Here is a 26,667-nt window from a genome sequence, read left to right on the forward strand (position 1 = left end):
GGTGTGTTTAAACACTGCAGAACCGTGAGGAGGCCCAGAAGAATCCCTGAGGATAGACTGGACTGCATCCACGAACCAAGGCTCAACAGAAACTGTAAAGTAAGGCTCATCTGAATGTGAGTGGTTGGCTTGAAACTAAGAGGATAGACACCCCTGACCTATGAGGCTAGGCTCCCCGAACTAGGAAGGCTAGTCACAGCAGGAATCTGAGGGAAGGTCTGTGAGAACAGGATCAACTGAGCCTGGGAATCAAGTCAGCTAGGTTAAGAATGGACAAGCCTCAGACAAGCAGCTCTCACAAATCTGCAAGGACAAGCTGGGCGGAAACCATAATGTGCAGTCTGGGCTCAAGACACAATGAAAGGCTGGGCTGAATGGTATTCACATTGCTTAATTTCTTTAAAAAAAAGGGGGGGATCTTGTTTCTTACAGCCTTATTACATAGAAGTCTACAGGTTTCTTCTCCTTCTAAGGCAGCGAGACTTGTAGTTCGGGTTGGTCTCGAAGTTCCAAGGGTGGGAAAGGTGGGAATCCTGTGCAGAGGAAGAGGATCGTCCACCAAAAGATGAATGAGATCCCTGTACTATGCCCTCCGAAGCGAATCCAGCGCTATCAGGATTGCCTGTATGGCATGAGCTTCCACTCACTGAATTGTGCAACCAATCAGCAGTCAAGAAGGAAACACATGCAGTCAGACAGCCAAAGAAGAATGAGAGCATCGACCCCTTCCAACTTCAGATCCTGCCACTGACAGAAAAAATGTGGAAATTGAGCACTGCATACCATCGCCATCAAGTTGAATGCAGGAAACCCCTAGCAACAGACCACCACCTGAAAAGCCTGCTGAGCCAGGGACCATTCCCCCGGATCCAACATAACTGCTCAGAAAATCTGCTTGAAAGTTGTCTACTCCAGCCACATGGGTGACAGACTGCGCTGACAAGTGGTGTTCTGTCCAACACAGAAGCAAGGAGAATGCCTTGGCCACTGGCTGACTGAATGATCCGCCTTGCTGACATTCATCATTGCCGTGGCTTTGTCAGACAGCACTCACACCGCTTTTCCCTCAGGCAGGTGCTGAAAAGCCTCTAGAGCCAGGTGGACCGCTTTGGTCTCTAGCCAATTGATGGACCACAGAATCTCCCAAGACCACTGCAATGGAGCCACGTGACCCATACCATGGGCTCCCAAGCCACAAGGGCATGCCTGATGTCAAACTGGTGGTCTGCAACTACCACTGGAGACTTGTGTGGCTCTCCCTCTTCAGAGATATAGCACTAAAAGATGAGGTAGATATAATAGGCATCTCAGAGACTTGGTGGAAAGAGGAAAATCAATGGGACACTGTGTTAACAGGGTACAAACTGTACCGCACTGACAGAGGGGATCAAATTGGAGGGGGAGTTGAGCTATAAGTTAAAGAGGGAATTGAGTCAAATAAAATAAACATTCCACATGAAACAGATAGCAGAATGGAATCATTATGGATAGAAATTCCATGTGTGAAGGGAAGGAGTATTCTTGTAGGGCTTTACTACCATCCGCCAGGACAGAAGGAAAAGATGAAGAAATGTTTACAGAAATTAGGAAAGCTGGCAAACTGGGCAACAGTATAATAATGGATGATTTCAATTACCCCAATATTGACTAGATAAATGTTACATCAGGGAGCGCCAGGGAGATAAAATTCCTATATGTAATTAATGACTGCTTCTTGGAGCATCTGGTCCAGAAACCGACAAGAGGGGAAACCATTTTATATCTAGTATTTTATGGTATGCAGGGCATAGTACAAGAGGTAATGGCGTTGGGTCCCCTAGGAAATAGCAGCCTAGCCTGCTGGTGGAGGCCGAACGTGTCCTGAAGTTCTCTACCTTTGAGGAGTTTTGCACCTCTCCTCGGGAGCCTGGTGTTCTGGGTGAGTACCCTGTGTTTTTTTTTTCTAGTTGTGGCTCGGTCCACCCCAGGCCGTTCCTAGATTCCCCTTCTGTTCACGGCCTGGGCCCAAGGGCTCATGATCTGGGAGCTAGTGACAGAAGTAACAAGTATAGAACCCTTGAAGGGGAGCGTGCAGAGCTTAGACGTGGAGGCCACATCGGCAACCCACCCGCGCAGCCATAATGCCCGTCAAACCACCACAAAGAATGCCATACTCTTTGCGGAAGCCTTCAAAAGATCATACAAAGCATCCACCAAAAAAAGAACTGCCCATCTCTAGCTTCACCACTTCCTGAACCAGTGTCCTTTGATTGCCTGGTGGCGAATCCAAATGCCCTTCTTCCAAAAGAAAGCACGTCCTGGCCACCAACCCGCCATACACCGAGGCCTGAAGTGCCACAGCAAAGATATCAAAACTGCACTGCAAAAAGCTTTCCCGTCTTCGGTCCTGTGGATCCTTCAGAGCAGTGCTGCCATCCACCAGATTGGTAGTCTTCTTAGTGACCGTCGTCAGCAAACTGTCCACCGTAGGTGGTCTTAGAAAATCCATATCCCCCTTCGGGATAGGGTACAATTTTCCCAACAGGGCATGTCAGGAGACTTCCACTCCACCAGAATTATGTCCCTTATATCCTGATAATACGGAATGTTTTAGGAGGTCCCTGGATACTTTTCACCAAGGGGTCCACTGACTGGGCTGAACTCTCCATAGGTACCTCCGCCTCAAAATGGATACCAAACCCGGAAAAGCAGCTGTGAGAGAACATAGTCAGAATAGTGCTGTGTAGTAGGAGGTGATCTGCCAGCCCTTCTATACTGCAAGGGCAGATTGTGGTTATCTCTTTGAAGGGAGGAGGGTGGGGCCAGCATAGGGCACCAAGGACACTGAAATTGATTTTGGTTAGGGAGCTGTGCCTTTTGTTTTTTGGCTTCTTTTGTTGGCTGACATGCGCCAAGATCTCCTACAGGAAAGCCCCCAAGTCTGTCCCTGATGCCAATTTCGGCTCTCCACAGAGCTGACACAGAGCTCCCAGGACCTCTACAACACGCTTACCACAGGTACAACAGCAGCGCGACTTGTCCCCATTCATGGCTACAGCTGCGAGAAGGAGGAATGAGGCTGCTAAAGACTCTGCACCACAACTAGGTGAATCGACTCCCCACCCCCCCCCCACCCCCGGCAGGCCCAAAATTCCCAGGCAGTTCAGCAGTCACACTGGGGATCAGGCACTCAGGTTTCCCAGCCTCCTGGAGCTGAGGCACATACCAGCAGATACTCTGAATGGGACAAGGCAAGCGGTTCATGGAGGGAGGGACCCGGCCTGGGGAAGAAGCAGCCCCTGTGGACTGTATAAATCTGCGATCCATAAGATGGAGGACTACTGTGTAACTCCTAAGATGCCTGCCTTTCTCTCTGTAGAGCAGGGTCTGGCCAGCTCTGTAATACAGTGAGGTAAGAACATTGGGAGTTCACAGGCAGACTTCCAGCAGAAGTTCTTATCTAACATTTCACCTGCAAGCACAGCAACAGGGAGGGGTAAAAAACGATGTGAAACAAGTCCTAGGGCTATCATATGCAGATTGCAGACTTGTGGTTGTGGGTTGAGACTGGTTTTGCAGGAACAAATAAAGCCAGATGTTGTTTTTAGATAAGGGGGGCACCAGAAGAGACAGCAGACGAGGGAATGGTCACGTACACACACAGTTAGATAAATGTATAAAAGGAATGTTTTGTTATCTTAGAAACAGGAACTTTGGCTAGCACTGAGAAGCGTTTTGCTACAGGGCTAGACTAGTTCCTCTCACAGGAAGAAAGACTCTTTTTGCTTGTATTACTTATAATTATAATTGGTAAGTCTGCATTCAGATGTCTATTTTCCTATTTGTAATAAATAAACTTCTGTAACAACTTTATAATAGGCTAATTGTGAATCTCTTCCTGTAGTCTTCAGGATCAGGCGAGACCCTAATTAGTTTAACCAGGAACAAGCACCAGAAGGTTTAGCCTTGCGTCTTGCAGCCTGTCTGATAAGAAGCGCAGGTATAGGGCTAAACAGGACCAGCACCCTCACTGGCAATCAGCAGAAGGGTTTTTTTTAAAAAATAAAACAGATCCCAAAGCCAAAAGAAATGCATGCACTCACCACCACCACGGGGTCCGTCCGTTCCCCTGCCCAGGCCTACCACACAGACTGCACGTCTAACATCTGCTGGGAGGCTGAGAAATATAGGCTGGCTAGGAACTGCAGGGGGGTCCTATAAAATTTTCACAGTCAGTGTTCTCAGTCTCCACCTGCTGGTAGAAGTGCATAACCCAAGCATCTTGACAGATCTGGATTGCCGCTGAGGAAGACACATTTACTGCCGAGTGCTTGCACAGATCTGCTGGAGGAACAAGGAATAGAAGTAATCCTCCTGCTGCTCTAACTGAGTAGGTTGTGGTGTAAGTGATGTATCTGGAGGGAGGGAAAGAGGGATACAATATCATCCTCTAGCTTTCCCTCAATTTGAGGCCATAGAATATTCCTGCACTGACAGTACATGGTGATATGAGGGAGCATAATCCTCGGAGGCAGGGTGAGAGATAGTTCTCCCTGATGATTAGAAGGAGATGCCACTGGTTCAGGAGAGAGGAGAGGCATTATCTTGGTTGATTTGGGAAGGGGCTCCTCAGGAGTTTGGGTGTCAAAATCAGTCTTACTGTGTTTTGATTTTTCTTTTGCTTTTTTATGCTCGTGTAGTAGATGCAGCTTCCCAGTAGAGACTTGAACGGGAACGGGGTTTGTGGGAATCCCGCGGAAGCCGCGGGATTCCTGCGGGGACAGAAGCAGTTCCTGCAGGGATCCCATGGGGATGGAAGCAGTTCCTGCGGGGTTCCCGTGGAAATGTATGCTGCACTTGCGCCACCCTCTCACCTACCGAGTACGAAGTTCTTTTGAGTGCTGTCGCCTCCTCCTTGCTTTTACAGCACAGATGCAGAAAGTCTCCATTAAGTGGGTGGTAGAGATACAAATAGTGATGAAATTCTAAAAGGCATGGGATAAACACAGAGGATCTCTAATTAGAAAATGGAAGTTATAAAAAACCTAAACTTAAATGGCTGAATGTGTGTGGATGTGTCTGGCTGTGATGAACTAGGGCCGATACTGGGAGACCTGTACGGTCTGTGTCTCATATATGGCAATCTGGTTTAGGATGGGCTGGAAAGGGCTTAGACAGCAACTTTAGTGGTTGGAACATGAGGACAGTGCAGGACAGACTTTTACGGTCTGTGTCCCGCAAATGAGAAGATGAATAGGCTGGAGTGGGCTTCAAGGGCAACTCCAGCAGTTGGAACATAAGGATAGGGCCAGGTGGACTTGTATATATAATATTCATTGTTGATTTAATCATGAATTGATAATGATTGTGACTATTGGGCAGACTGGATGGACCGATCTGGTTTTTATCTGCTGTCATTTACGATGTTACTATTAATCCTCTCTGCTCCCGGGCTGATGAGCAGACCTCAGCTCTGACATAGAAACGTGCATCAGATGTCACCTGACCTACTGGCGTGTGCATGTGGTGACCTCTTGGCACACAGTGCCAGTGAACCAGAGAAGTCTTACATGCGCGCACCAGAGTGTTCCAACTTCCATTCCTTCCTTGCCTGCAATGCTGCGGCCCGAACCCAGAAAGAGACAGAGAACTGACAGGAATTTTTTTTAATGTACCATTATATTCTTGCAGGACTAGGTGGAGATGGGCGGGGATGGGTTAGATTCCCCATGGGGATGGACGGGGAAGATTCCCTACGGGGACGGGTTGGATTTCTGTCCCCGTGCAACTCTCTACTCTCCAGTCTGATTGAGGGTATGTGACCTTGAGAAACTATGTCAGGCATGTTGGTCTACTCCCAGAGCCTATTTGCATGGGAGTGGAAATTGCGGCTAATTCTTTTGTAGAGTGTGCCTGTGGGTGACCAGTAGCAGTCCAAGAAGTGTGGCTCTAGTGCTTCTGAGGGCTGTGCCTCTGCCAGATCTGAGAATGTCTCTGGCTGGGCAGAAGGGCTTCTTGTAAGGTTGCATCCTTTTTGTATATCCCCTGTGAACACTGAAGATGGGTCTAAAAGGGGTGGGGTGGGGGGGGTGGGTAGGTGCTACAGGCAATTGAGGGGAAGTTTTCCATCTCAGTGGTTCGGTTCCTTTTCCTTTTATGTTTCAACAATTTTTATTGACATTCCAGCATGTGAAACATTACCAACAAGTTCAATAATGTACAAGCGGAGACTCAGAACATGCGTTCAAAATACAAAATAGAATCCAACATCAAAATTTGTTAATTTTTCTCCCTTCTCCGCCCACCCTCCCTTCCCCCTCCCCCTTTCCCATACTTGGGTGGAGATGACCCAGCCTTAAACCTTTAACCGAAGTAGTAATATAACCCAGACAAAACCGGCCAGCAACCTAGAAAAAAATTAACAAGAAAATCTTAGTATACCCTTACCCACCCCGCCTGTGGCCCTACTCTCCCCCCCCCCCCACCTGCACCCCAGGAGGACTGGGTTCTTATGACCTCCCAGAACAGTGGAGGGAGAACACTTAAACCAGCTCTACCTCCCTAACCCCCCAAATCCCCCCTATATCTAGCTGATAACTCAACCCAACAGGTTCAGAATAAGACTTCTGCCTCTAGGTGTCAAAGAGGCCAAATAGGGATTCCAAATTTTCAAAAACCGAGATTTACGTTTACAAGAGTCCTTAACTTCTTGTGCCTCCCAAGATAATAAAAGATGCACCATATTACGCCAGTGCCAAAACTCAGGCGAGGAGTCAGAGGTCCAGGACTACAAAATACAATTCCTCGCCAGAAGACACATTTTACGAAACAATCTACTCTCCCCTGAGGGGCCCCGAAAGTCTCCATGGCAATCCAACACCATGGGGAGCCAGTTATTCTGCATGAAAAAAGTGATGACAAATAATCAATAATCTGGCGCCCAAAACGCTTTATCTCCACGCATCCCCAAAACGCATGAAAAAAGGTGATACACATTAACTTACATTTTAAACAGGATGGTGATTGAATGTCACCTGCCCGAAATAGCTGAACTTGGGAAAGTAAGCTCTGTAATAAACACAAAAGCAGCACTCCCTATAGTTAGCATTATCACTCAAGCGAGGGATATTCTTAATAGAAGTCAGAAAGTCTCAAGAGGCTAATTTCTCCCCCACATCTTGTTCCTATTTGCTTTTGATTTCTTCCACCCTTTTGATTTTCCAAAATTGCCACAAAGCCTTGTGTATACCGAATACCGTGGGGGCATCCTCAGCGACGGTCTCAAAGAACTCTCGAAGCTTATCCCCACTACGTAACCTCAGAGCCCCCACGGGCAAAGACTGAATGTAGTGTTTGATCTGACAATATGCAAAGGTGTCCCCCCATCTAACACACTCTCGCACCTTTAATTGTTCCAAAGATTTCAAACCTCCCTCCGTCTCTAACACATGCTCCAAAGTTCTCAGACCCAGTCGCTCCCAATAGATGAAAGTCAAATTATCCAAGCCTGGAGGGAAAGCTGGATTACCTCTTAAAGTTGGCAGCTCAGTAATTTGAGGATCTCCCGACAGACCCTTCACCAAAAACCTCCATGCTTCCCTGAGAGGGCCCAAGAGCACACTATTTCTAAAATGTCTAGAAAGCAAGGACCTCTCCGCCTGCAGCAGAGATACAAATGTAAATGGGGCGAAATAAGCTGACTCAAACGCAAGAGGCGTAAAATAGCTAGAGGAGTAGAGCCAATCTCGAACGTGGCGCAGGAGGCATGCAATATTATAAAGTCTCATATTGGGAAGGCCCAACCCGCCTTGTGACCAATTACCTATCAAGTGATGGACACTATGATAAACACAGGACTGCCCTACCCTCAGGAGACCGCCAGAGGGTGCTGTCCTAGGGAAAAGATTAGAAAATGCCCTGATCTGGTCACTAGAGGGATCCAAAAGGAGTACACCAGTGGAATGACCTGAAGGGACAGCTAGGGGGTGCTCATGGTATAGGATCTGCCCTTCCCTGAAGAGGCCACCAGGGGGAGCTCTCAGAGTAGGTGAGAGAAAGGTGGAGAGAGTTCTGAGCCTGGACCTTTCTGGAACCAGGGGGAGGGGCCTAAAGTGGTGGGGAGGATTATTAGCCACCCTATAAAGAGCACCCTCCAAGAAGAGAAAGAGAAGAGGAGATGGGGACCCGGAACGCCTGAAGCCTGCTGGAGTAGATCCCCTGGAAGTGGAGAGAGAAGGATCCCTCTAAAAACCAAGAAGGTACTTGCCTGGTATGCCTTTTGGTAGTAATGGAACTGTGTATTAATGGAAGTTGAATGATATGCTGGAAAGAAGTTGTTCCCCACAACACTGGCACAGGGTGCTAATAAAGTGGATTTGCATCTGGTATAGAGTGAATTTGCATATTGATGAAAGCTGAGAAACCAGGGTTATATTCCCAAGAAGGGTGACAGGGGGCACATCAGGAGTACCAGAAAAGTGACCTGTTACCAGAGGATACAGCAGGGAGGCATGTCCACGAACTGGTGGTAAATGAGGGAGTCACCCTGAGTTAAAGGGGAAGTCCAAACATTGAGACCGAGTTTACAGGCTGCCATAGAGGAACCTCGTCTCTGGGCCTTTCTCATAAGCAAAGTGCTAGTGAGCCCTGGCTGAGAGCTTGTGATGATGGACAGGAACTACAAGAGGGCCCTCAGCACATGAGAGTACCCCTGGGGGATTACAACACACAGTCTCGCCTTCTTCCTGGCCCAACAGAACTGAGAAGCCAGTTGAAACGTTTTAAGTCTCAAGTCTCTCTGCAATAACCGCAGAGTCAAGGTATGAAGCAGATATAACCATCTGGGAAAAATTACCATCCGTAAAAGGCAAATGCATCCTATCAAAGGCAAGGGCAGCGCCTGCCACATGTCCAATTGCCGTTCAGTGTTATGCAGCATCTGGGTTACATTAAGATGATTCAGATCTGTTATCTCCGAGGTAAGTAAGATACCCAGATATTTGAAAGATCCATCTGCCCAATGCAGAGGGAACGACTCTGACCAGGATTTCTCAAGCCCTGAAGGGCTAGCCAGGGCTTCTGATTTCTCCAAATTTAGCCGAAACCCCGCGAAGTCTCCAAATTCAGGAAAAGATTCTAAAAGGGCCCCCAGCGAAGCCTGCGGATTAGTAAGAACCACCAAGAGATCATCAGCGAATGCTGCCAACTTAAAGCTTTTCCCACCGGTATCTACCCCTTTTATATCTACATTTGCCTGAATATTCCGCACAAGCGGATTTAAATAGAGGACAAAAAGTAACGGCAACAATCGGCATCCCTGCCTAGTCCCACACCTAATCAAAAAATCTTTGGAAATCTTAAGCGCTGCAATAAACCATCCTGCAAAACCATATGATTCTAAAGTGGCGAACAAAAATTCCCACGGAACACAATCAAAAGCTTTCTTGGCATCAAAACTCACCATTAAGGAAGGCTGCTGATGTAGTTTCACAAACTACAAGGAGGTTATTATACATCTAAGATTTTTAGCTATAGAACGATTCTTAACAAACCCCACTTGTGATTCATGGATAAGTACATAAGTAATGGCACACTGAGAAAAGACCAAGGGTCCATCGAGCCCAGCATCCTGTCCACGACAGTGGCCAATCCAGGCCAAGGGCACCTGGCAAGCTTCCCAAACGTACAAACATTCTATACATGTTATTCCCGGAATTGTGCATTTTTCCCAAGTCCATTTAGTAGCGGTTTATGGACTTGTCCTTTAGGAAACCGTCTAACCCCTTTTTAAACTCTGCCAAGCTAACCGCCTTCACCACGTTCTCCGGCAACGAATTCCAGAGTTTAATTATGTGTTGGGTGAAGAAATATTTTCTCCGATTTGTTTTAAATTTACTACATTGTAGTTTCATCGCATGCCCCCTAGTCCTTGTATTTTTGGAAAGCGTGAACAGACGCTTCACATCCACCTGTTCCACTCCACTCATTATTTTATATACCTCTATCATGTCTCCCCTCAGCCGTCTCTTCTCCAAGCTGAATAGCCCTAGCCTCCTTAGTCTTTCTTCATAGGGAAGTCGTCCCATCCCCGCTATCATTTTAGTCGCCCTTCGCTGCACCTTTTCCAATTCCACTATATCTTTCTTGAGATGTGGCAACCAGAATTGAACACAATACTCAAGGTGCGGTCGCACCATGGAGCGAATTAACAGCATTATAACATCCTCACACCTGTTTTCCATATCTTTCCTAATAATACCCAACATTCTATTCGCTTTCTGAGCCGCAGCAGCACACTGAGCAGAAGGTTTCAGTGTATTATCAACGACGATACCCAGATCCCTTTCTTGGTCCTTAACTCCTAACGTGGAACCTTGCTTGACTTAGCTATAATTCGGGTTCTTTTTTCCCCACATGCATCACCTTGCACTTGCTCACATTAAACTTCATCTGTTATTTAGCCGCCCAGTCTCGTAAGGTCCTTCTCTAATTTTTCACAATCCTGTCCCGAGTTAAAGACTTTGAATAATTTTGTGTCATCAGCAAATTTAATTACCTCGCTAGTTACTCCCATCTCTAAATCATCATCTATATAAATAAAAATGTAAATGATCGTTTGTTCAAAATCTTAAATCTCCGAAAGTTCTTCACCGATTGCTTTCAAATTTGGACACAACATTGCATTCGAATACGCGCATGTTTTTATATACCATTATATAGATGTCACAGTTGTCGTACTCACGGAGAGCAAGCAGTGCGACGAGTAATTGCAAATCAAACTGAGGAAGAACGGCCATCAGCGAACGAGCGAAACAGACAAAAGAATGGCTCAAATACGTGCTGAGGAAGCTGCAGAGCGATGTCCAGCCAGACTTGACGAAGCACGGTTGCGAGCATGGCGATCGCATTCTGCAGCTTCAGATCTGCTTCGTTCTCAACAGAATCAATGCGACAGGCTGAGAGTGGCTTAAATCTCTGAAAGTTCTTCACCGATTGCTTTGAAATTACGCGCATGTTTTTATATACCTACTATGATATAGATGTCACAGCTGTCGTACTCGCGGAGCGGAAGCAGTGCGACGAGTAATTGCAAATCAAACGGAGGAAGAACGGCCATCACCGAACGAGCGAAACAGACAAAGAATGGCTCAAATACGTGCGAGGAAGCAGCAGAGCGACGTGCAGCCAGACTTGACGTGCACGGTTGTAAGCACGGCGATCGCGTTCTGCAGCTTCAGATCTGCTTCGTTCTCAACAGAATCAACGCGACAGGCTGAGAGTGGCTTAAATCTCCAAATGTTCTTCATCGATTGCTTTGAAATTTTGACACAATGTTGCATTCCAATACGCGCGTGTTTTTATATACCTACAATTGCAAATCAAACTGAGGAAGAACGGGCATCAGCGAACAAGCGAAACAGACAAGGAATGGCTCAAATACGTGCCGAGGAAACAGCACAGGGAAAAAAAAAAATCGCTCGAGGCTCTTGATCTATCATTGTAAGATTTGCGTGCAAATATCACACCATTTGGGAACACATTAATATTGCTTGCAGGAGATTTCAGGCAGACATTACCTGTAGTTCCTCGATCCACACCAGCGGATGAAATAAATGCTTGCCTAAAATACTCTACTTGTGGCAACACGTAAAGACGTTAAACTTTACTACAAATATGCGTGTCCAGCTGAAAAATGATCAATCAGCTAAGATATTCTCACATCAATTGCTGAAAATTGGGAACGGAAAGGTGCCGGTTGATCTGACCTCAGGACGAATTTCATTGCCTCATAACTTCTGCAATTTAGTGACCTCAAAAGAACAATTGGTTGAAAAACTATTTCCCAATATTCAAATCAATTATAAGAATCACGATTCGCTGAGTGAACGAGCTATTCTTGCGGCCAAGAACAAAGACGTCTATGAACTGAACAATATTATTCAGTCTAACATCCAAAGCGAGCCACTCACATACAAGTCCGTTGACACTGTTCTGGAAGCAGATGAAGCGGTTAATTATCCAACAGAATTTTTCAATTCACTTGATCTGCCAGGGATGCCACCAAACATACTGTAATTGAAAATCGGCGTGCCAATTATCATGTTGTGAAATATCAACCACCCAAAGCTTTGCAACCACATGCAGCTTGCAGTAAACAAATTCATGAGCAATGTCGTACAAGCAACAATCTTGACAGGACCTTTCAAAGGTGAAGATGTCCTCATTCCTTGCATTCCTATGATTCCAACAGATATGCCATTTCAATTTAAGAGATTGCAATTCCCAATTCCATTGCCGTTTGCAATCACCATCAACAAAGCTCAGGGCCAATCTTTAGAATTCACCTGTTTACATCTACACACGGATTGCTTCTCACATGGACAATTATATGTTGCATGTTCTACAGTCGGCAAACCAGACAATCTCTATCTCTGCACACACAATGGAACAACAAAAAATATTGTATACCCACAAGCATTGTGAAATTAAACATATTAGAAACGTGCGCCTCCTCTTTTCTTTCTTTTCCATTTAACCAGACTGAGCCACAGCAACGCGTGGCCGGGTAGAGCTAGTTTACAAATATATTAAGAAGCAGCGGTCCTAGCACAGACCCCTGAGAAACCCCACTAACTACCCTTCTCCATTGTGAATACTGCCCATTTAACCCCACTCTCTGTTTCCTATCCTTCAACCAGTTTTTAATCCACAATAGGACTTTTCCTCCTATCCCATGACCCTCCAATTTCCTCTGTAGCCTTTCATGAGGTACCTTGTCAAATGCCTTTTGAAAATCCAGATACACAATATCAACCGGCTCCCCTTTGTCCACATGTTTGTTTACTCCTTCAAAGAATTGAAGTAAATTAGTCAGGCAAGATTTCCCCACACAAAAGCCATGCTGACTCTGTCTCAGTAATCCATGTCCTTGGATGTGCTCTGTAATTTTGTTTTTAATAATAGCCTCTACCATTTTCCCCGGCACCGACATCAGACTCATCGGTCTATAATTTCCTGGATCTCCCCTGGAACCTTTTTTAAAAATGGGCGTTACATTGGCCACCCTCCAATCTTCCGGTACCACGCTCAATTTTAAGGATACATTGCATATCACTAGCAGTAGCTCTGCAAGCTCATTTTTCAGTTCTATCAGTACTCTAGGATGAATACCATCCGGTCCAGGAGATTTGCTACTCTTCAGTTTGCTGAACTGCCCCATTACGTCCTCCAGGTTTACCGTGAATTCAGTAAGTTTCTCCGACTCGTCCTCGTGAAATATCATTTCCGACACCGGTATCCCACCCAAATCTTCCTCGGTGAAGATCGAAGCAAAGATTGATAAGAGAGGGCAGCACCAGACCCAACCGATTAGCCAAGATTTTTGCAAAAAGTTTCACCTCGTAGTTCAAAAGGGAAATCGGTCGATACGATGTCGGAAAGTTGGGTCTCGACCCGACTTGGGCAGGACCACAACTTGCACCACTTTCAAATAAATTGGCAGTGAGCCCTCGGTCACCCATGCATTAAAGACTTTTGTTAAGAGTTCGACAATTGCTTCCCCCAGCAGCTTGTAAAACTGGGCCCGAAGCCCATTTGGACCCGAGGCCTTACCCAATGGACTACCACTGATCGCCCTGTAGACCTCATCAGGATGAATGTGCATTCAAGACTTCTCTATCTGATGGAGCAATGCTAGGAAGATCCAGGCCTTCCAAATAAAGACAACTTCGAAGGTCGTTCGATTCAAGAGTATGTGGAGGGGCATAATCGAAAGCGAACGCCTATCTCCATGGGCGTCTATGTCCGAAAACGGGTACGTGAAGAGGCGGGACAGACCGTATTTTCGAAAAAAAAAAAAAATAGACGTTTTTCAGCTGGGCGTTTGTTTTTTTTAGCGATAACGGAAACTAAAAATGCCCAGCTCAAAAACGTCCTAATCCGGGTCGTGGGAGGGGCCAGGATTCGTAGTATACTGGCCCCCCTGATATGTCAGGACACCAACTGGGCACCCTAGAGGTCAGTGCGGTGGACTTCAGAAACAGCTCCCACATGCATAGCTCCCTTACCACGGGTGCTGAGCACCCAACCCCCCCTCCCCCAAAACCCACTACCCACAAATGTACAACACTACCATAGCTCTTAGGGGTGAAGGGGGCACCTACATGTGGGTACAGTGGGTTTTGGAGACCTCCCATTTACCAGCACAAGTGTTACAGGTAGGGGGGGATGGGCCTGGGTCCACCTGGCTGAAGTGCACTGCGGTACCCACTAAAAGTGCTCCAGGGACCTGCATACACGCAGGCCTCTAGGACTTGTTGCTGCTAAATAACATTGGCACACCAGTTGACACCTGAAGACTAATCTCTCCGAAAACGTCCTTTATTGGAATAAGCACGCTTACTCACAGTTAACTGCAGATCAGAGGTTGTGCCCCACTGGCAACGAGTCTCCCCTGGTACTGAGATGAGCAGTAGGTCCGAGCTGGCAGAATGGTGTACAATGCCCTCTTTCAGCCACATTCAAGGTAAGAACTAAGTTCTGTAACATGGCTAACACGTGAAAGGGATCTAAAACTGGCTTACAAAAAAGGCCACTACCTCATGGACTACGGAAACAAAACAGGGCACACTCTGACCCAGTAAGCAGGGGGAAAAGCACCATGGGAGTAGAGCCTACCAACTACCAACATCGTGAGCATTTGCCACAAGCTAGTGGAATCACGGAGCCCAATACCCTACACCCACCACAATGCATTGCTGATGTGACTCTGCAGTGCGCATAATGGTGTCACACTCACCCGAGAGCCACATCAGAACCAGGGAAAGGTTGTCACAGGATAGAACACATTCTGCTGTCATGGAGGTGGGTACGGCGGTAAAAACGCCTTTTTTTCGATTATCAGCTAAAGGCGCCCATCTCTCCTCGGCCGATAACCATGCCCCAGTTCCGCCTTCACCACGCCTCCGGCACGCCCCCGTCAACTTTACCCGTTTCCGCGACAGATTGCAGTTGGAAACGCCCAAAATCGGTTTTCGATTATACCGATTTGGGCGCCCACAGGAGAAAGACGCCCATCTCCCGATCTGGGTCACAATATAGGCGTTTTTCTCTTTCGATTATAAGCAGGATAGTCTGATAAAAAGATTTGAAAGTGTCACAAATGGCCTCATCCGAGTGCACCATCCCCCCCCCACCCCCCGAGGAATCCCGAAGGGAGACAATAGCTCTAGATGCTTGCTTCCGCGCTATCAATCTGGCAAATAATTTCCCATTCTTATTACCATATTTATATAATTGATATCTATAAAAACTTTGGAACTTGACGGCGCGATCATAAATTAAAAAATTTAAGGCAGTCTGTGCAGATAATATTTCCTCCTTAAGAGATGCAGTTGGACGAGTCCCAAATCTTTGACGTAAGATCAAAATTTGCCTCTCCAAGCAAAGAATTTCTCTGTCCCTAGCTCTTCTACGATGACTAGCATAGCTAATAACAGACCCTCTCAGGACCACCTTTGCTGCCTCCCAAAAAAGGACTACATCCGACTCAGAAGATTGATTAAAGTGCCTGTAATCAGCCCAGCTCACCAACAGATTCTCTTTAAATTTCACATCCTGATACAAATAACATGGGAAGGCCCAAACTTTACGAGAAGGCTCCTGACCTCCCGGATTCCAATCCAACCAGGCCACAGCGTGATCTGAGATCACATACGTGCCAATCCGCGCATCCACCACATCCGAAAACAGCGACCTGGAGAACAGTAAATAGTCTATCCTTGATTGAGTTGCATGCGCTTGAGACAAATGCGTGTAATCTCTTTCCGCGGGGTGTAGAATCCTCCACACATCCAGAAGGTCCAGCAGAGAGCTAAACTGCGGCAGACCTTTTGCAGTCCCAGATCTCTCCTCCTGAGGGGGGGGGGGGGGCAGGATTTATCCAATTGTGGGTCCCAAACCATATTAAAGTCTCCCCCCAAGACTGAGGGGATGGAATCTTCCCTACAGAGAAGGTCTACAAGTTTCTTATAAAATGCACAGTCCAATTGGTTAGGGGCATATATACTACCCACAGTTACTGCTCGATGAGCAATCACTGCTTGGCAAAAAACAAAACGCCCCCCGGGGTTAGTGACCATCTTGCTAATCTGCGAGGTTAAACCTTTGTGAAATAAGATGGCCACTCCCCCCTTCTGCCTCACAGCTGGCATTGCTATGCACTGTCCCACCCACCATTTAACCAATTTGGCATGCTCCAAGTCCGAAAGGTGAGTCTCCTGTAATAATGCCACATCTACTTTAAGACGCTGGAGGTACTGTAAAACCTTAGATCTCTTTATGGGGGAGTGAATACCCCCTACATTCCAAGTTACGACTTTTACCAGCCTAGGGGGCATAGAAATGGAAAACTCTCAGCAAAATTAATGTCTTCAGAGAGCGAGACCGTCAAAGCCTTCGGCCTCTCCCCGTCTCCCTCCAATGGAACCCACCGCCCAACCAAGATGCTGTCAACTTCGACTCTCCCCTTCCCTTAATCGCAAAACATTCATCAGCCCCAAGCACACTTCTCACATCCACACAAAATCCCAACTCCTGAACCCCAGACCCATATAGCTCCTCTCCCCCCTCCTCACCCCCTCTCCCTCCCCTCTACCCCGAATATTTTGTTCCCAAATGGAACGAGTCACGTTTCCGACGCCCCCCCCCTCAAAACTCCCTATGCCAAACGTTAAGCATAACCTTTGTATAACCAGCCCTTCATCTTATGCCCCAGAAGGTATCTCTAACTTCCCATCTCTATAACACATTGCAACTTAATGAGCAGTATACAACAGCAGCGAACTAAAAGAAAAAAAAAAAATGGATCCAATACTCGAGTTCTGTTAAGCTCCTTATACGCAAGAAGCTCCATGTATGTTGCTTGGTTGTTCCAACTGACTAACTTTAATCTTCAACTTTACTAGTTAATTAGATTGTAAGCTCTGTCGAGCAGGGACAGGGACTGTCTCTTCATGTTTAAGTGTACAGCGCTGTGTACGTCTAGTAGCGCTATAGAAATGATAAGTAGTAGTAGTAGTAAAGGAGAGCAAATGTCTGCTGTACAAGTAAAATAGTAGATGATGGCAGAAAAAGACCTGCACGGTCCATCCAGTCTGCCAAACAAGATAAACTCATATGTGCTACTTTTTGTGTATACCTTACCTTGATTTGTATCCACCATTTTCAGGGCACAGACCATAGGAGTCTGCCCAGCACTAGCCCCGCCTCCCACCACCGGCTCTGCCACCCAATCTCGGCCAAGCTTCTGAGGATCCATTCCTTCTGAACAGGATTCCTTTATGTTTATCCCACGCATGTTTGAATTCTGTTACTGTTTTCATCTCCACCACCTCCCACGGGAGGGCATTCCAAGTATCCACCACTCTCTCCGTGAAAAAATACTTCCTGACATTTATCTTAAGTCTGCCCCCTTTCAATCTCATTTCATGACCTCTAGTTCTACCACCTTCCCATCTACGGACAAGGTTCATTTGCAGATTAATACCTTTCAAATATTTGAATGTCTGTATCATATCACCCCTGTTTCTCCTTTCCTCCAGGGTATACATGTTCAGGTAAGCAAGTCTCTCCTCATACGTTTTGTAACGCAAATCCCTTACCATTCTCGTAGCTTTTCCTTGCATCGCTTCAATTCTTTTTACATCCTTAGCAAGATACGGCCTCCAAAACTGAACACAATATTCCAGGTGGGGCCTCACCAACGACTTATACAGGGGCATTAAAACCTCTTTTCTTCTTCTGGTCACACCTCTCTCTATACAGCCCAGCAACCTTCTAGCTACAGCCACTGCCTTGTCACACTGTTTCGTCGCCTTCTGATCCTCAGATACTATCACCCCAAGATCTCTCTCCCCGTCCATACATATCAGACTCTCACCGCCTAACACAAACAATCCTGTAACACAAACTGAAGGGCAATTCGGTCCTTACGCCGCCACCAATAGCACCCAGACCTCGTGTTCTCATGGGACGAGTATCCAAGGTTCCCTCTCATGTCTCAGCTGGGCCCAAAAGACGTAGAAAGTTCTTCGCCTCATCCACTGAAACATAAGTTTTGGTGACCAACTGATGTGTAATCCTCAGCTTAGCCGGGTAAAGCAAGGCAAATTTGATCTTGTGAGCAAACAGGAGAAAAGTTCTTCCGCTGTGCAGCCACCGACGCCGAATAATCCTGAAAGCAAAATATTTTTTGATTATCGTATCGCAGCTCCTTTCCTCCGTGCAGCACTTGTAGTATCAGTGATTTGTGATGAAAGTTGAGGAGGCGGCGGCAGCAATTACCACCCGGGGCCTGGAAGCTGCGTGTTGTTTCGGCCCCACCCGGTGTGCCTGTTCAATTTGTAGCAGACCCACCGAGGACGCCAGCACCAGTTTGTGCGTTAGCCAAGTTTCCAAGAAGATGCGAATGTCACGGTCGCCCACTGATTCAGGCAGGCCCACAAAACGAAGATTGTTTCTTCTAGACCGATTTTCCAGGTCCTCTGTTTTTTACTCATATGAAGCAACCATTTTTTATATGTGGGTCTGCACCTCCTCCACTGCTACCATCCGATCTTCCAGTTCTCCAGTTCGTTGTTGGTACGCAACTAAATCCTGGCCAAGTTTCCCCATATTGCTCTGAAGCTGTTCCAACTTTGAATCTATCGGGCTCAGTCTCTTATCCAAAATGGCCTCCATGGCTCCTGTCACCTCGGCAGCGATCTCCGCCGCCCACGCCGAGCAGGGAGCTCGTAGGGCTTGCACGCGCTGCCATTTTGTCCTCGTGTGCCCTGCTGCGCTCTTTATCTTTTTGCAGCGATTTCGCAGCCATGCCTTACTTCAGCTCCTCAGTGCTGCGCACGAACCTCCCAGCACTCTCAGCTCCCCTCGACGATGCACAATTTCGGGAGTTAGGCTGCCAGAATTGCGAGAATCCTGAAGGGGTGGCAGGAGCAGAACCACTAGCGACTGCTCCTGTTCATAGCATCACGTGACCCCCCCCCCCCCCTTTTTTTCTTTTGAATATCCTTTTTTAACCTCTTTCTTCTGGGGAGGAGAGTTGAGAGCTGTAATTGTAAACAGTGAGATATGAGGAGAAATTAAAACAACAGGAGAAGGAACATGGCTGAACACGGGAAGACCAATGCATGATCAAGGGAAGCCAAAAGGATTCTTGAGCTGGAGAAGAGCTCTGGCACAGTGGCTCTGTTGGATGATACCATCATCTAGTATGCCTGCATTTCTCCACAGAAATCAGCATTTTCTGAGGCAGAGGAAAAATCCTATTACTGCTGAAAGGCCAAACTGATTTTCTACTAAAGTTTATGTCAAGTAAAATACAATAAAAAGAAAACTTTCCTGCCCAATATATAGGTAAAGGGTTCTATACATGTACTTTTATCTACAGAAAGCAAAGGTATTCCTAGGAGTAGAGTTTGGTACAGACTTACTTAAATAGGGTCGTAGCTCTGTTTTGATCGTCTGAGCAACTTCTTCTAGAGTTGGTAATGGAGTCTTCTCCTCCTCCTCAGTAGCTCCAACAGTTTCCTCCAGTTGCATGGGAACACAAGGAGGTGGCCCTAAGTGGGAAAAATTAGGAAGCAGACAAATTCAGTAAGTGCAGTGTTAGAGTAGGGCCTGCAGAGGAAAGGGAACAGGAAAACACACATTTAGTGAGTGTATTGAGACACAAGAAAAGCCATGCTGAGTCAGACTAAGATTCATCAAGCTCAGCCTCCTGTCTCTGACAGTGACCAAACCAAGTCATAAGTATTCAGCAGATCCGGAAAAATAAATCTCTGTTTCACTGTCCATTTCTGTGGATGAGCAATGACCCTCCTAAGTCTACCTGCTAATATTTTATGGACATTTCCTCCATGACCTTTTCTATGTGGCAGGTAATGAGGAAGTCCTGAACCAGAAGTGGAGAACTTGTGGATGCCCTTCAAAGAGCATTCTGCAAGAAACTACTTGAGGATCCCACTAGAGGGTAGAATATATTGAATCTGGTACTAACAGGAGGGAAAATTTAGGCTTTACTGATCACTGCCCAGGTATGGTTCAGTAAACTCCAAACTGAATCATACAGTAAGACAAGGGTCAGGGACTTCAGGAGGGCTAACTAAGATGAGTAATGCAGTTGAGGATGCCTAAGGATACGGGTAAGTGAACAAAGTCTCGCTATGGCTTGAACAGCTCAAGTAATTAGCTTAATGCATACAGATATTTCCTGATATGACATGGGCTACCCAGGAGTGAAGGAAGCAATTCCTAGTTTTGAAGCCCAGGGTATTAGCTATTGGAGCGACTTCTTTTCTGCGTTTTCCATGCAGTTGTGTTATTCACTTGCAAGGAAAGTAATATATATTTTCTGCATTTTGAAAAATTTGTTTTGGAACAGGAAAAAAAAAAGAATATGATCCAAATATAGAGTATTAATAACCAATTACTAATTAAAACCAGTGAGCTTCGGCTAAATCAGGGACCTTTTACCACAGGCTAGCTTAGAAGATTCAGATATGGATACATTGCTTACCCTCTTGAAATCAGTTTAGGAGACTAACAAAGGGACTCGAGTTTTCACTGCTAGGGTGTATGATTTAGGAGACTGGTACAGAGATTGGGAGGATAAAGTGGTCTACCCAAAATCAGTGGCAGAGGGATGTCCTGAACTCACAGACCAAAAGGCTCTGCTCTTTCATACACTGTACATACATCTTCTTACCTCTACCCTTACACCGTGAGGCCCAATGTCCTATTCCTCCGCACCTAAAGCAAGCATCTGACCCTTGGTTAAATTGCCTGCCTCCACCTCCAAATAGCTCTCCTTTCTTTTGCCATTTCTGCTTCCACACCTGTTAATGAGAGACAATCAGAACTGCAGATTCTACTCCACTAATGCATAGGTTCAGCTATAAACTACATCACTAGACTTCTAGAACAAATACTGATCTTATTTTGACCAGTGCTAGCTAATTGTATAAAGTGAAATTTTACTTAAGTTTACCCAGAAACACCAAAAAATCTGAATTTGAAGACTAATTAGGCCCTGTGGCAGGGCTTACTCAATATACTTTAATAGTAGTAAGGAACTTAGAAGCAAATAAAACACTATTTTTCTTATCATTCCTCCAGCCCAGACGTACAAGTTTATGTTTCCATACCAGCAGATGGATACAAAGAACCACTGGTTTGACATTATACTAGAAGTGGACCTATGCAGTCTTCATTCTCTCAGTATTTCACTTTCTCCAGCAGATAGCAGGCTAGCATACCTGTGCAACCTTGGCCAATAATCTAGGCAACAGGTCATATAAGACTGCTCACCCTTAATGGATAGTAGGAACACTTAAGAGGGTTTTGGACCAGATTTGGCTGGCAGCTAGGGGCATGTGTAAAGTACACCCTGTTTTCAGCACTCAGTTTATTAGGGGACAGGTCCTGATATAAATTCCTGGTCAGTAAGTTGGACAGGATTTCGATCTTCATCACTGTGCCAATATTACTCTGCAAATTTGATATCTCGGGTTTCAAATTTATGTTGTTTATTTATTTGTTTGCAATATATTAACCTGCCTAACCGCCAAGGTTCAAGGCAAAGACAAATAAAACATACAACAAATTACTTCATATCTATTATTAGTAGTAATTGATCTACTTTTTCAGAAATATTAAAAAAATAAATGTGTCCAAGGTTATTTATTTATTCAAACTTAATTACTTGCTTTTACTTGCTACATTATAGTGAGAAACTATGTGAATTCATAGGATTGTTTGGATTTGTTGCATTCTCATTTAAGGAATCTGGTCCACTCTTCCCCTTATAGCTTCAACACTGCAGCTGACTATATGAAGAAAAATATATATCACAGACAAGACTTTGAAGACTTTGTTTACCAACAATTGCCATTCTGGGTCAGACCAAAATTCCCTCTAGACCAACATTCTGTTTCCAGTGGTGGCCAATCCAGGTCATAAGTACCTGGAGGATCCCAAAACGTTGAAAGATTCCATGGTGCTTACCTCTATGGATACGCAGTGGCTCTTCCCTAGTTTACCTTAATAATGGTTTAAGAACTTTTCTTCCAGCAATTTCTCAAAACTATTTAAAACCCTACATTGAATGAAACAACATGTTCTTCAATTTGTTTTAATTGCACTACTTAGTAACTTCACGGTACTATCTCTCACCTCCAGAACTGAAGAGCCCAAACCTCCCTAGCCTTTTCTCATATGAGAGTCATATCATCTCCTTTATCATTTTGGTCACCCTTCCCTATACCTTTTTTGAGATGTGGCCACCAGAATTTTATATTAACCACATAGATTTAGACAACTTGTTAAAAAATTACAGCTGGAGTACTTTTAAAAACCATTTACAAAGTTGCTCAGAGTATTTGTGGGTAAAAGTATACATGTACTTGTTCTGTCCCCTGACAGCCTGGCACTGGTTATAATGTGACCCTGAAATGTGTTAATGCCTTCACTGCTACTCTTACTTCTAAAGATCTTTACTGCTGCAGTCTTCACTGCTAGGATATGTGTGTGAGCAATGCATTGTGTGTAATGTAGTTCACAGACAACGCAACCCCACTTGCTTGTCTGTATAAGATCCGTTACTACTGGTTGTGATGCTGCTTAGATCACTCCTCTGTCTCAGCCAAGCTTGGCTTCTTTGTTTACGTGCCAGCACTTCCTGGTCATTCTTGCTATCTCTGTCCTGAGAGGTCAGCCAGGTATGACCTTTTCCTCCAATCAGGGGCTGCCCCCTAGACCTGCCCTTGCCACTCGAGGGCAGGCTTTGTCCCTATTGGCCTTTCTACTCTTTCTTCTCTGAGTCTGTATGAGCTTCTAGCTCCGCCCCCCCCCCCCCCCCCCCCCCCGTCCATGAGGAGGACAGTATCCATTTTGCTCCAGGACAAAGCAATGATCCTGTTGTAGCTCTGGAAAAGCACTAGTCTTTTCACCCTGAAAATACCCTCCTAGAAAATACCCTGCACTCCCAAACACCTAACTCCGAGCTGCCTCTATCTGTGGAACTACTTTTCTTATCTCTGCAATGAGCTGATCTCACTTAAACTTCTACCTTCTCTTCACTGATACAGCTCATGAAACTACAGGGTTCCTTTGCGCTTATGAACATCTAACTGTGAGTAATCATCTATGTTATTCAATAAAGGAAGTTCAGAAAAGAACAAGAGATTTAGGTGTGTTGATGTGCTAGGGGTTTATACTTCAAGATATTGAGACTTATAGCTAAATAACTCTTAAGAAACAGCTATACAAGTCTCGAGAGACTTGACAGTACTATCATTTCAAGCATGCTCTTACCAGCAGCAAGCAGAGGCACATACAAGAGTGGAGTTGGAAAAGGGTTTATATAAATGTATACATGTAAATGTATACATGCATATTTTCTTTAAAATTCTGTGCACATTAGATGCAAATGTATATGTGTAGCTTCACTGAGATAGCCTTCAAAAGGATAGTATGTGCGCACACATATTATTCTTTTAAAAACAGGCATAAATTAGATGCATACTTGCCTACGTTAGGGAACCTTTAGAAAATTACTCTCTTAGTATAAAGTATGTTGTGATCTTATTTGCTAATTTCTTTCCCTTGAGTCCTTAGAGACCAGTCCTCCACAATGGGGTATATCTCCTGACCAGCAGAGGAAGTAGAAAAAAGATACTACTACTACTTAGCACTTCTATAGCGCTGCCAGGGTTACGCAGCGCTGTACAAGTTTAGACAAGGGGAAGGACAGTCCCTGCTCAAGAGAGCTTACAATCTAAAGGTAATAAGCTATGTAGTCAGTGTAGGTATCAGGAATGGGGAAGGTGGTATAGACACTGACAGTTACAGTTGGTGCACAATAATAAAACAAATAAAACATCAAACATCAAAAGGAACTACAATGTTCAGGTAGGAAAGAATCAAATAACTCAACCATACATATAAATGAAGATAAAACCAACCATTACAGTTACCCAGGGCTCGATCCCCACTAACCCTCAGGGAAACCTACTCCAAATATAAGAGTAAAATAATGTGATTCAGCAGCTGCTTAAATTGTTTCAATGATTTTTTCATACAGACCTCCAAAGGAAGTGCATTCCACAGAAATGGTGCTAAATAAAATAAGCACTCTTCCTAGTAGCCAGTGACCTCAATGGAAGAGGGTGAATAGTGGCATGCCGCAGGGATCTATAATGAAACTGGTGCTATTTAACATATTTATAAACGATATCAAAATCAGAATGAGTGAGGTGATTAAATCTGGGGATGACACAAAACTATTCAAGGTTGTTAAAACATGTACGGGCTTGAAAACTGTGGGATGACCATACAAAACTGGAAGGCTGGGCATCCAAATGGCAGTTGAAATTTAATGGACAAATGCAAAGTGATGCACCTTGGGAAGAATAATCTGAATCATAGTTACCTGATGCTAGGGTCCACCTTAGGAATCATCACCCAAGAAAAAGATTGTAGACAACAAGCTGAAGTCTTTTGCTCAGTGTGCAATGGCAGCCAAAAAAACAAACAAACAGGATGCTAGGAGTTATTAGGAAAGGGATGGTAAAAAAGACCAAGAATATTATAATGCCTCTGTATCACTCCATGGTCCGACCTCACCTTGAGTATTGTGTTCAGTTCTGGCCGCTGTATCTCAAAAAAGATATAGCGGAATTAGAAAAGGTTCAAAGAACAGCAACCAAAATGATAAAGGGGATGCAACTCCTTTCATATGAGGAAACACTAAAGAGGTTAGGGCTCTTCAACTTGAAAAAGAGACGGTTGAGGGGAGATATGATTGAGATCTACAACATCTTGAGTGGTAAGAATGAGTAGAAGTAAATCAATTTTTTACTCATTCAAAAAGTACAAAGACTAGGGGACACTCAATGAAGTTATATGGGAATACTTTTAAAACAAATAATAAGAGGAAATATTTTCTCATTCAATAAATAGTTAAGTACTAGAACTCTTTGCCGGAGGATGTAGTAACAGCGGTTAGCTTATCTGGGTTTTAAAAAGTTTGGACAGGTTTCTGGAGGAAAAGTCAATAGTCTGCTATTGAGACAGACATGGGGAAGCAACTGCTTGCCCTGGGATTGGTAGCATAGAATGTTGCTACTATTTGGGTTTCTGCCAGGTACTTGTGACCTTGATTGGTCACTGTTGGAAACAGGATACTGGGCTAGATGGACCATTGGTCTGACCCAGTATGGCAATTCTTATAGTATAAAAGCAGGTGCAGCTTGGGGCTAGTCAGCATATATCTAACAAAGCCCAAGCAGAAATCATCCTACAGGTTACTCCAAAACCTCTGCCCAAAGAGAATCAAATGAAAAATAAGTACATAAAGCAGACAGAAACTCCAAGAAACAGACCAGTGTTATCATGACACCAAACAATTAGAGGGTAAGCCTGACTGCTAGTTTTCCAGGCAGGACAGTGGAGGGCTCAAGGAGAGGAAATTAACAGGTAAGAACAAATTTTCATGTTCCTTTTCGCACAGCTAGACCAATCCACACTAGTGGGATGTGGCAAAACTCATACAACTGGGTGGGAGGAAGACACGGCTCCCTGTACAACCATCCTGCCAAAGGTACTGTCACCCATGGTCCACAAATCTAATTTATAATGCTTCACAAAAGAATGAAGAGAAGACCACATTGCAGCTTGACAAATGTACCCTGATGCCACATAGGACCATCTTGTTTCCTAAAACACAGGCATTCTCAATGGCTGCCTTAATCCATTGCACTACTGAAGCTATAGAAGCTGCTTCCCCTTTATGCAGCCCTTGAAACAGAATGAAGAGGCAGTCCGACTTCAGTCATTAGTTACCTCCAGATACTTCATCAAACCTCTGTAAAAATCGAACTTGCACAGGGTCCAATCCGCCCTTTTCAGCAATTCCAACGGAAACACAGGATGCAAAATTATCTGGTTCAAATGAAAAAGAGATACAACTTTGGAAGAAAGGAGGGCACCATACACAAGGATACAGAATCAGTGGAGGATGACAAATAAGAGATCCCCACATAAGAGAAACTGCAGCTCCAAAATCTGGTGGGCTAAACAGATGGCAACTGTGCATTCAATTTCAGCTTATTGGTCAGGGTCCAGGTGCAGACAGCATTCATACCATTCGCTACAGACTGAGTTGGATCTATGTTTGATGCTGTTACTGGTAAGAGAAGCAGGATGTCATCTGCAAAGGATGATAGTTGTTCATTAAGTCCCAGGTGTATTATGGCAAGGGATGACATAAAGAGATTGAACAAGATAGGTGAGAGGGGAGATCCCTGCGGGACCCCGCAGTTAGGAGATCAGAAGTTGGAAAGTTGGTTGTTTTGCTTGACAGAATAACTTTGATTTGAAAGGAATTCGCTGAACCATTTGAACACGGTGCCAATGTGTGGTCAACCGCATCGAACACCACCAATATATTGAACTGGAGAAGAAATATTTGGTCCCCTTTGCATAGATGTTGTTTGACATATGTAGTTAGAACTAGAAGCAATGTTTCCGTACTATGTGACAATCTGAAGCCAAATTGTGACCAGTGTAAAATAGAAAATTTTTCCAGATATAAAGAGAGATGTTTACTAATGTAGGTTTCTAATAATTAAG

At 45.0% G+C, this 26,667-nt stretch overlaps 1 protein-coding gene across 1 annotated transcript in view; it reads right to left on the reverse strand.

The window, feature by feature from the left end:
- RECQL4 (RecQ like helicase 4) overlaps positions 1–26,667 on the reverse strand; it is a 261,221-nt gene that overhangs the window by 163,475 nt on the left and 71,079 nt on the right. The window contains exons 8-9 of the mRNA XM_030220936.1: positions 20,744–20,873; positions 19,470–19,598 (exon numbers count right to left, since the gene is read on the reverse strand). Coding sequence (XP_030076796.1) covers positions 19,470–19,598; positions 20,744–20,873 — 259 coding nt within the window. The remainder of the gene's footprint in view (positions 1–19,469; positions 19,599–20,743; positions 20,874–26,667) is intronic.

Source organism: Microcaecilia unicolor, chromosome 1 (genome assembly GCF_901765095.1).
Source record: "Microcaecilia unicolor chromosome 1, aMicUni1.1, whole genome shotgun sequence".
NCBI lineage: Eukaryota > Metazoa > Chordata > Amphibia > Gymnophiona > Siphonopidae > Microcaecilia > Microcaecilia unicolor.